The sequence below is a fragment of the Bidens hawaiensis genome, unplaced genomic scaffold (genome assembly GCF_021521415.1).
Source record: "Bidens hawaiensis isolate Kalapana, Puna unplaced genomic scaffold, B.hawaiensis_p1.1 tig00012953_1, whole genome shotgun sequence".
Taxonomy (NCBI): Eukaryota; Viridiplantae; Streptophyta; class Magnoliopsida; order Asterales; family Asteraceae; genus Bidens; species Bidens hawaiensis.
The window spans coordinates 82,884-94,321 of record NW_027492081.1 but is presented as its reverse complement, the minus strand read 5'-3'; the positions used below and the strand labels follow the sequence as shown (position 1 = coordinate 94,321).

Sequence of the window (11,438 nt, the reverse complement as noted above, 5' to 3'; positions counted from 1 at the left end):
ACGCTAACGTCCCTTCAACAGTTTGGACTGTTCTTATCCTTTCACCAACTCTTCGAATTTCAAAGAAATTCAAAAAGATTCAAAGATTCAAAAATAAGAGGGAATATACCCCCTTACCTTGGTATCCAAGAAACGATAAGACAAGTGCGGGTACAGTGTCAAGGCGAAACCCTTCACATACCTAGCACCTGCAGGGAATTGAAGCCAAAAATACCTTGGTATCCAAGAAACCGTAAGACAAGTGCGGGTACAGTGTCAAGGCGAAACCCTTCACATACCTAGCACCTGCAGGGAATTGAAGCCAAGAATACCTTGGAAGTAAAGAAACTATAAGACGAGTGCGGGTACAGTGTCAAGGCGAAACCCTTCACATACTTAGCACTTGCAGGGAATTGAAACCAAGAAGAATCTTCTGGACCGTGCTTGCGGAAAGAGAAATAGCACCTCCGCATAGCGGGAACGTTGAGAACTACCTTGTTTGAAACTTCAAGGCGGAATTGGTGGTTTAACATAACTGATCACTATGTCTGAAACTACCAAAATCTCGTGAAGAATCTATGCAAGTGAAACTCAACGCTCCCGATGTGCGAAGGGGTTAAACACCTACCCGCATCACAACCAAAGATCAGGCAGAAAAGTCGGGAATTTCTGCGAGTGACATTAGGAAAACCGTGGGAAGAATCCCCACGGAAAACCTTAAAACTAAAAACACTTTACAAAACCCCTTGCTTAAGTCAAAAAGTTGACCTCACTTATTAACAATTCATGAGAAGAACATTGGACTGAGGGGACTTGAAGAGGTAGGTCCCAGCAGAGCCCAGTTGGACCCGCAAGACTCACCTTGAAGAGGGACGTCTGCGCAAGGACCAACTGGTTCCGCAGGACCAACCATGCTTAGAGATGAAGACTTTACGCGCAGTACGCCAGCTGTTCCCGCAGGAAAAGCCTCCCAATGGTGAAGTACCCCGCCTGTTCCCGCAGCCGCGGGTACAAGCCATCAGGGAAGGCTATCCGCACTAACAACAAGGCTACACGCATAAGGCACTAACTCAATAATTCAGTAATGTCACCTGAAGGAATGAGCAAGGCGGGAACACTCCCGCCCAAATGAGCCAGTCCGTACGCTTCTGGAAGGTCTTTTGTACTATACCTGCCAAGGTATAGACAAAATAGACAAGATCTGACCAGAGCGGCCCATGAACCAATCACAGGGTGACAGCTCACCGACAACAGTACGAGGAGCACGCTCTAGTACAAAATGTCACTATCAGCCGCTGCCTACTCACCAACCCTTGCGTGGCACGTACATAGCCTGCAGTTGGTGGAAAAGGAACAGTACACAGCCGGCCATGTCACTATCAGCCGCTGCCTACCCACCAACTACCAGCATGGCACGTGCGTAGCCCACAGTTGGTGAAAAAGGAATATTATACAGCTGGATGTACCTGCTTGGAAACCTACCTTCGGCTATAAACACTCCAACACCTTGGAACGGTATCATTATCTTGTATCTTATCTTCTCTAGCAATCTCTCTTTATATACACTTATATTCAGAGCAATCTAGTCTGATTCTCACGCCGGAGGGTGGTCACAAGGAGGAACCCCCCTTCTCAGTGACGAGCTCACGGTGTCTGTTTTGCAGGTCATCAGAATAACCATCTCTGCCGGACCTAACCCTCGTGGAAAACATTACTTAACCCCCAGATTATCCATAATATACTCGGGGTCACCTAGTGTTTCTTCACCAATAGATCCATAAGATTCAATTCAATAACGGGCACATCATGAAAAACTATGAATAAAACAATTTTAGGAATATCATTATAAAATAATATTATAATGTTTGCTTAAACAACCTTTGTTAGACTATCTACAATGCTATAGGCATGGGTGTTCTTAAGAGTTCTTAGGTGTCATATCATTTACCACATTATATCCTTATAAATTCTTTAAAACCTTCATTTCACCTCTAACCTTACAAATGTCCTTACCATTCTTATTTTTCACCTCATCATCTACACACTGTACACAACATTTAAATAAAACATTTTTTTTACGCAATTGGGGTCAGTTATATGTAAAAAGCAACAAAAACTAAAATCCTTATAAAATGGCTTGGTTTTTTATGACACGTAAGGACATAATTCTGAAATGGTAGGGCTAGCAATAGTCTACAGCACATTTACCACAATAGCAGAAAGGGCGGGGCAACAAAAGTCTTAAATGAGTGTATTTCTAATCATACTAATGGTAGATAAATTTTCAAATAATATTAAATCATTATTTAACATGGGTTTAAATATATACCGCTAAGGTAAACATTGTATGAAAATTATTTGGTCAATTTTTCTTAACATTCACTTGTTTTTCTTTTCAACAAATTTAACATTTGACTTTCAGTGTTAGTCAATAGTCATAAATCTATATACCTATATATCTAGGAGTATGGGTGAACAAAACCGGATAAGATCTGCGAGACCTTAACCGATTAGACATGATTATTTATTATATTGTTAGTTTCCGGGTCCTGAGAATAACACTAAATGGGTTTGGGTCAAGTCTTACGGGTCTGACCATTTGCTCACCCCATATATATACTCTTGAATTAGGGGGTGACCAATGTGACCCAGTAAGATTAATATAGGTTTAAGTAAAATGCATAATAGGTCAGAATGCGTCAAACTAAAAAAAGAAAAATGTTGAAATGGGTTAGAATGAGTCGAGATATCAAAAACTCATTAGAAAAAAAATTCAAATATATATATATATATATATATATATATAAAATAACTCAAAATATAAAAACTTACTCCGATGTCCTTATTAAAAAAACAACAAAACAAAACTATGAGAAGTATCAACCTACCCAAATCAACCCTAATGGGTCCATATTTGCCACCCCATTTATGATAGTTAAGAAAAACTAGTTAAAACAAATTGATATTGAATTTTTACCTACATATATTACATTTCATTTTGAGTCGAATAAAAAGTATCACTTTAATATTAGAAAACGAGTTATGATTCTGTTTTTTGGATAGTTGGATGCATTGGACAAATTGATTATGATTCTGTTTTTTGGAGTTAAATTAGGTCAGTCTGTAACATCCGTATTTTGAGAATTAATAAATAACGGAAAGTTTTATTATTTTCGGTGTGTCGTTAGTTTGGTTGTGTGCGTGTTTGTATTTGGATAAGATTGGAATGGAGGTGGATGGTGGGGCCCATGGCTCCCTATATAAGTCCATCCCCCATCCTTTCACCATTTCTTTACACATTAGAAAACACACACTTTCTCTCTAGCATTTCGGACTCGGATCCAAGCAAAAGTAAGGAAGATTTTGGTGTTCAAGTGCCTTCGAAGAGCAAGAATTACGTCCAGATCTACGTATTGTCCGGATCTGAACTCGAACCCGAAGCAAAAGGTAGGTTTCGGTTTAAATGGTTAAGTTTTATGGTTAGAATCGGCATGCAAGCAGATATAATGGTAGATCGGGTTGTGAACTGTAAGAAAAATATAAACTTGGTAAGTTATAACCTCTTGGGGGCACTTTAAGGTAAAAAGGTGGCGTTTGGGCTATGAGAGATGGGTTCAGGATCAGGTGCATGGGGTCAGAATGTGTCGAAAGTTGAGAAAGAGTAAAAATCAGGTCCTGAGGAGGAGCCACGAAGTAAAATGGCTTTAATGGTAAAAAAAGAAGAAAGACAGAAATCGTCTCCAGGTGAGTTCTAGCCTCGTTTCTCTTTGAGATGGTTTCGGGGCTGTGTGCATACTTGTAAGAATAATAACATATATATTTATGCGCTTAACGTGAATGATTAATGCAAGAATGAAAGATATATATATATATATATATATATATATATATCTATGTGATTAACGTGAATGATTAATGTAAGAATGAAAGAAAGAGGTTAGAACTTGCATACATTAGTTATTTAACTTAACATGTTTGTAAGAATCTAGAAGGAATGTGAAGTAAGAGTCAGGGTGGCAGGCCCTTCTAATACCTGGGCAAGAATAGAGTGGCCGACTCTACGATATCGGTGCAAGAAGTCAGGTGGCAGACCCTTATAATATCCGTGCAAGAATGTATGTATAATTGTATGTTTGTAAGAATGTGTAGGAGTAGTACAAATAATACTTGTATGGATATGAAAGAATGTGTAAGAATAATTCTGTAAACTGTTAAACTAGAACTCACTCAGCGTAGCTAACTATTAGTATGCACGCAGGTGAATAGGATGCGACAGGTTGCTTGAGGGAAGACACATGGCAACAAAGTGAAGCCTGGCATCGAAGAAAAGAAGAATTCACGTGTCATTTACGTTACCTTTTAAGACTTAATGTATTTTGTTTAAAGCACTCATGTTATGTAAGAATGTTTAATATTATGTATTCAGCGAAAAGTTTTTAATTAACTCTGATTTTAAGAACTATATTTACGAGTAAATCTAACGTTAAAGTAGGGCTTCGGAGAACGGGGCCTTGCACAGTCAAGCATTACCAAGAATTTAACAAAATTATTTCAAGAATATACATGGGAATCTAAATTATAAAATTTATATATTACTAGTAAAACCCATGTATAAAAAGAGGCTCATGAGCAAGCAATACAAGTTTGAATTTAACTTGAAGACTTCAAGCTAAGTTCAATGTAGTTTAGATAGCTTGACATGCCTTCAAACACAAACTCAATGGGCTTTATAAAAGTTATATGAATTCTAAATCAAAATAGTCAATCTTTTCACGCAATGGGAAGTCGGTATTAGTTCGGTTTGTTATGGTGCTGGTATGGTATCGGCACCCGGGTACCAACATACCTGATTATTCACAACCTAAGCAGTTGATGCGGAAAAATATCGGATATCGGTTATCGCAGTGAGATACCAGTGGGATATCGGTAGTTTTAATATCATGTAAAATTCATATATATAGTAAATTAACACTAATAATTCAGTATAGTCTCCTACCATTAACAAATTAACCTTTTGCAAATTGCAAAACACTAACAATCGTAGCAAGTAAGAATTGATTAAGACTTAAAACAATAGCATTGAACACTAAAAGCTGATAATTAAGACTTAAAACACTGATATCGGAAATATCGGTGAAAAATCGGTCAAATGTTAGTCTAATATCCATCAAATATAGGTCAATATCATTGATATTATCGGTACCGATATTTTGACTTATATATCGCCAAGGGACCGATTATCGACATATCACTGATATATCGGTAATATATTGGCGATATCAACTGCATAGCTCACAACCCACCGAGTACCAGTATACCCATTAGTTTTGTTAAAAATTATCGGTAAGATTTTCAAGTATATTTTCTTACTATTTTTTTATTTTACACAAATTTGATTACCTAGTGAATTAGAAATATTGAGACTAAAAAGTCGATGGATTAATAAATTATACAAAATACCCGTTGGGTAAACCAAACCCAAATCCAATCGGGTATCCATCACGTTTTAAGCAAATATAACTAATAAATAATCAATTACATCGAGTGAGTAGTAATCAGACGTAAATATATTTTTCGTTAGAATGGAAACTAAACTAATACAGTCTGCTTCTTAAGTTAGCATGGCCAACAAAGTTGAAAGATGGACGAATTAACTTATTTGAAGAGGCTTTTAGGTTGTTTGTGTTGGGTTTCTATGGAAATTTTAAACTTAGTTAACCATTTAACTAGTCATTAATTAAGGCGGAAGCGTGATATAAACAAACTAAACATATGTATCCATGTGTTTATATATGTATATATTACAAGTTTATAGGAAATGTGTACATGAACAACCTAATTTATTCATGTTATAAGATTACCAATAATCTATTTATTAGAAACCCGAAGCAAGGATCAAATGATACGGAAAAACTAAACTATCAAAGCTTTAAACACTTACATTCTTAACCTTTTAAGAGTGTAGTTGATGTTGAAGAAGATGATGATGTTGATGCTAGACTTTCAAAGGGAAAATCCTCAAACGGAAGATACCCCGAGCCTCCAACACACACCGAACTTTGTTAGGGAGCTTGAACACGAGAAAAACGAGACCCGAACCTCTTCTTTTCTTGTCTTCGGCCGAACCAAAAAGCAAGAGAGAAAAGGTGTTGAATCTCTCTTCTTACTTGAAAGTATGTTGATGCTATTTAAAAATGAGATCATATCTCAATCAAATCCTTGGTTAGGTCTTGGTCAAGTAAGTCTTACTCAACCTACATCATTTACCAACTTTGACCAAGTGTATGGAGTGTATGTGACTCATGTTTTAAATGATATATATATTTTATAAAGTATAATATATATAAACACCCCTTCTTTTATAAACCATTTTATAAAAGAACACATGTTTAAATAATCATTCCAATAATAATTATTTGAATAAATAAATTAACCAATTAATTTATTCAACACTTTCAAGTAATTATTCAGAAACCCGATTTCTGAATGTGTCGTGTTCTGTATTTGTTTTATAGATCATATCTCAACAAATACATAATTGGTGTGTGTCTAACTCGTTATTGGGTATGACCCGACTTGGATCAAACACAACTAGCCACATTAACCTAATTATGTGTCTCGGGCATACGGTATTCCAACAGTTTGTTTCCTTTATGGTCGACGTGGGAGGAAAATTAAAATACGTGTTTTGTATTGGAACTACAAGTTTTCATTTCACATCCTTCTTTTCTCATTTCAACAACCCCAAATCATTTCTTGTTTATAAGTTGAAATCAGAACTCACGATAATACAAAAGCAAAAAAGAAAAAAAGATGGACATTATTTTATATGTATATATAACATACAAAAGAAAGTTTTGTTGGTTTACTTGGGTATATAATCGAGTAAATAGGGCTATGTTATTGGATAATAGGTCATGTGATAAATCCTATCGGGTTCGGGTTTCATTGTCATATTTAGTTTCATTTAAGGGGTAGTTTATCTCCTTTAGACACAAGTTTACCCCTCAAAAGTGGTGTTTCTATATACCAGGCATGAATATTTCATGTAATAAGTTGGATATCATTCGATACCATACATGCCTTATACATTGTGAATTTTTATAAAAACTAATTTGATACCTATTCTAGTTCCTTCATTCCTAATCCATTTTTTATCTCTATCTCCATCTCTATAATTACTCTAAAACATCATCTTTTTTCTCTCTCATTTTCAATGAAATACTTCCTGTGTCCCTTATTATAAGTCATGGGACCCAAAACACGCAAATTAAGAAATATCTTATCATTTTATTTTATGAGCTTTAAAATGACAATAATGTCCTCCAAGTTAATGACAATAATGAGCTTTAAAATGACAATAACTTAGTGAGTATAATAAGGGACACAGGAAGTAAAATAAAATTGGGACAACAAAAAATGAAAAGATGGACATTTAAAATGGGACGGAGGGAGTAATATCTTTTTTTAATAATTTTATTATTACATTTTCTGTCTCACTCACTAGCAACCACTTTCAAAAAATATTAAAAAATTATAGAGGTAAATAACGTGTTTCTCCAAATTTAATCATGAACAGTAACATTTTCTCTATTTTTCTTTCACAACCACATTAAATCAACTCTAAAAAATGGAAAACTATCAACATAATTTGAATAATGAATTAAGAATGCTCTTGCTAATGGTCTTATTTGCATCCCTATTTAAACTTGACTTATTATTATACATTTCACATATATAGTTAGATTTCAATTAATTTGAGTAAAGTTCATAATTGATGAATGTATGACATTTTACCCATTTGAGGAAATCCGTTTTAAGTCATGCTCATAACCTCATGTGGGTGGTAAATGAAATGAAATGAAATGTGGGGGCCCCATCTACATAAAAAGTTAAATAAAGAGCAGATGAGAAAGAAGAGGCCTAACCTAACTTTTAAATGTGATGAAGGTTACAAGGTCCCACTTTCCAAACCTGCCTCTCTCCTAGCACTTTTGCCCTTTTTGTGATATTTTATTTTGGTATTTGTGTTCTCAAGATATCTTGCCCAACATCAGACCAACACCAACCTCACAACCCACCTATTCTATGCTATTCTATTAACATCACAAACAAACCCTTCAACAATTTTTCAGGCTTTGATTTTGATTTTCAAACCCTTTCACCTTCTCTCTATCTGGATTTGGATTCTCAAACTTGGTAAGCTTTTTTTTTTCTAATTTTATTTTCTGGGTTTTGTTTATTTTTGCTATACAAAAATGGGTTTTAAAGAAATTTGTCTATTTTTTCATAATCTTCAAGTTTTGAGCTTGATTCATGTCTCTTCCCCTGTTTCTTGAAAAAATAAATAAATAAATAACCAATTAATCTTGGTTAAATTCTTCAACTTTTGTTTGAATTCTTGTTCATGGGCTTGTTAAAAGATGTTATATTGGAATAAAAACATTAGAACATATTCAGAATCAATAAAGCTTGCAGCTTTTTAATCAAATTGTCAAGATTCCAAATTCCCAATTCAATTTCCCATTTTGTCTATCCAGATTGCTTCAAGTTTCAAACTTTACAAGATCTTGCCCACAATCCAATTAGGGTTTTGCTACAAAATGGGTTACACTTGTGATTACTGCCGTGAAGCAAGATCCATGGTCTATTGCAGATCAGATGAAGCTTATTTATGTTTATCCTGTGACCGAAACGTTCACTCCGCAAATGCTTTATCTAAACGCCATTCGAGAACACTTGTATGTGATACATGTAATTCACAACCAGCATTTGTTAGATGTGTTGAAGAACAATTATCATTTTGTCAAAATTGTGATTGGGAGAGTCACACCGGAGCGAATCCGGGCTCGAGTCCCCACCGACGGCAGATGTTAAACTGCTACTCCGGCTGCCCGTCCGCAGCCGAGTTATCTTCAATTTGGTCATTTATGTCCGAATCACCATCTGTCAATGATTCCAACTGTGAGCAGGAGTTAGGGTTGATGAGTATTGCAGATAATAAAAATGGTCAAGATTTGTTAGTTCCAGTTGAAAATATTGATGCCCAAAATGTAATTCTGCAACAGGAGCCGAAAGATTCGACAATGTTTAGGGTAAGTTAGACGGGTTTGTGAAATTTGTTAGTTTTTTGAGTTAAAGTTTGGATCTTGATATAATAAGAATTTTGGGTTTGCATTTGCAGGCTTCAGGTGCAAAAGTAGGTGAACAGTTCACTAATGTTGGAGTGTATGATGACTTCAATATGGATGAAGTTGATTTGAGTATCGAAAAATATGAAGTTCTGTTCGGTGTCGGGAGTAACGATCCCGAAAATCTTTTTGCACAAGATGGTATTGATAGCTTGTTTGGTACTAAAGACACATCTGTTGCAAAGGTATCATAGTAATGATTAATAATCGTATTATGTTGTCATGTTAACCTTGTTAACGAATAATCATATTATTAATCATATTCTGTTGTTTTAGGAGTCTTCGACCTGGCATGGAAATGCAGCGCAACCGGAGTTCAGTAATGCAGCATCGGGTGATTCTTTAAGGAGCTGTAAGACAGAACCGAACCCGGGTTATGGGAAACAACTGTCGAATACTTCGTTTTCAAGTTTGATCGGGGAGAGCAATGTGGGGGATTATCAAGACTGTGATGCTTCGTCTATACTTCTCAGGGGTGAGCCACCGTGGTGCACCCTGGCTCACGATAGCAGCACATCTTCTGGTATCAGGAACGATGCTGTCCTCCGTTACAAGGAGAAAAAGAAGACCCGCAAGTGAGTGGAAACAGTTTTTATAGATTAAGTATAGAGGTGGGATATGGACAGGTTGATCAAAAGATGATAATAGTAAACTTACATTTTTGTTAATTTTATATAAAAAAAGAAGATTATTATTATAACAGTAATCTTAAATTTTGCACAAAAACACAATTTAGGGAGTTGCATGCATTAAATCAGACTTTGGGCTTGTTCCACCTTTAACTAAGTTTTCATTGGCCCGTTTGAGATAAAAGCAACCCGAAGTTGCCATTTCCAATTAAAGAGCCATTCATAGTACATGTTGAAGCCAGATTGACCCACAAAACACTTTTTGGGCACATTCTGCCTCTAACTAAATTTTATTGATTTTTATCCGTTCGAGATGAAAGCAACCCAAGTCAACCCATTTATAAGTAAACGGGCCGATTTCACATGTAGAAGGGGATCATCCAGGTTGACCCGCAAACACTTTTTGTTAATTTTATAAAGTAAATATTATTACAATAGTTTTGATAAACTTTGAATAAAAACAATTTAGGAGGTTTTATCATTGCATGCATTAAAACAGGCTTTGGGCCTGCTCTGCCTTTAACTAAATATTATTGATTTTGGCCCATTTGGGATAAAAGCAGCCGGCAGCCTAAGTCGACCAGTTTGTAAGTAAATGGGTTGAAGTTTCAAATATCTTATATTATGGTTTCTTTTTGCATCAGATTTGAGAAGACAGTAAGGTATGCTACACGAAAAGCAAGAGCGGATGTAAGGAAGCGTGTGAAAGGGCGTTTTGTGAAAGCAGGCGATGCTTACGATTATGATCCCATGAGTCAAACCAGAAGCTACTGAGAGTGTATACATTCTCATATGCATGAGGAAAGTAATTATATATAATTATATATACACATCAAATCTATAAAAGATCACTTTCCTTAAACAATGACAAACACTTATATGGTTGTCTCCCAGGGTGTTTGCTTGTTGATCAGCAGGATTATAGACGAATGAAAGCTGATTATACAGAAAATCAAGATTTTCCATCAAAGACTGGATCTTGACAGCAAAAATGAGTGAAACTTTGAGCAAAAACGCGATGTTAATCTGTTTATGCGCGTGTAACTTATTCAGTGGTTAAATGTTAATTCTTTGATGAAGAAACGATCATCAAAATGTATTGGCTTGGCCCGAGATCGATAAAAATCTTGTAATATTTGATGTGATTGTTGATGAAAGGCCTTTGTAAAATATGCTTGAATTAGGGTTTGATGCAAACATTACCAACAGTGAAGGTGTTGGTGTTCTTCAGAGCTCTCATCTATAACTCATAAATGATATTTTGGACTTATGTTTAAATTGTATTCTTTGAAATTGCCCATGTACTCAATGTCTATAAATAAAAATGTATGGTGTCTAGCTGTTTTTATTATTATTTTTTTAATTATTATTATCATTATTATTATTATTTTTATAAGCAAAGTAAGAAAATTGGGTCGGAACAGTTTGGTCAAAAGGGCCTACATTTAATTTTGACCAGACTTTGTATACCAAATATACAAATAAAAAGTTTAGATATAGTTGGAAATCTAAATTCTAAATAGATTTTTGGATGTATTTTTTGAAAGTAGTTCTTTGACTTTGAATATTTCGGTTCATACAATTCACACGACCTTTGTGATATCAATAGACAAGTAGGTTAGATCCCGTGTTACAAACT

The 11,438-nt window shown here is 35.3% G+C and overlaps 1 protein-coding gene across 2 annotated transcripts; it reads left to right on the top strand.

Annotated features, from left to right (window-relative positions):
• The first annotated feature begins 7,968 nt into the window (after window positions 1-7,968).
• Window positions 7,969-11,133, top strand: LOC143542667 (zinc finger protein CONSTANS-LIKE 10-like). Of its 2 annotated transcripts, XM_077035206.1 has the most exons (5): window positions 7,969-8,178; window positions 8,520-9,067; window positions 9,142-9,355; window positions 9,447-9,745; window positions 10,444-11,133. In XM_077035206.1, exons 2-5 carry the CDS (start codon window positions 8,583-8,585, stop codon window positions 10,571-10,573), a joined length of 1,128 nt encoding a protein of 375 aa, XP_076891321.1. In that variant the 5' UTR covers window positions 7,969-8,178; window positions 8,520-8,582; the 3' UTR covers window positions 10,574-11,133. The 2 variants fall into 2 exon arrangements, with proteins under 2 accessions (XP_076891321.1, XP_076891323.1); XM_077035208.1 differs by lacking the exon at window positions 7,969-8,178 and having other exon boundaries at window positions 8,488-9,074; window positions 9,164-9,355.
• Window positions 11,134-11,438: the final 305 nt, after the last annotated feature.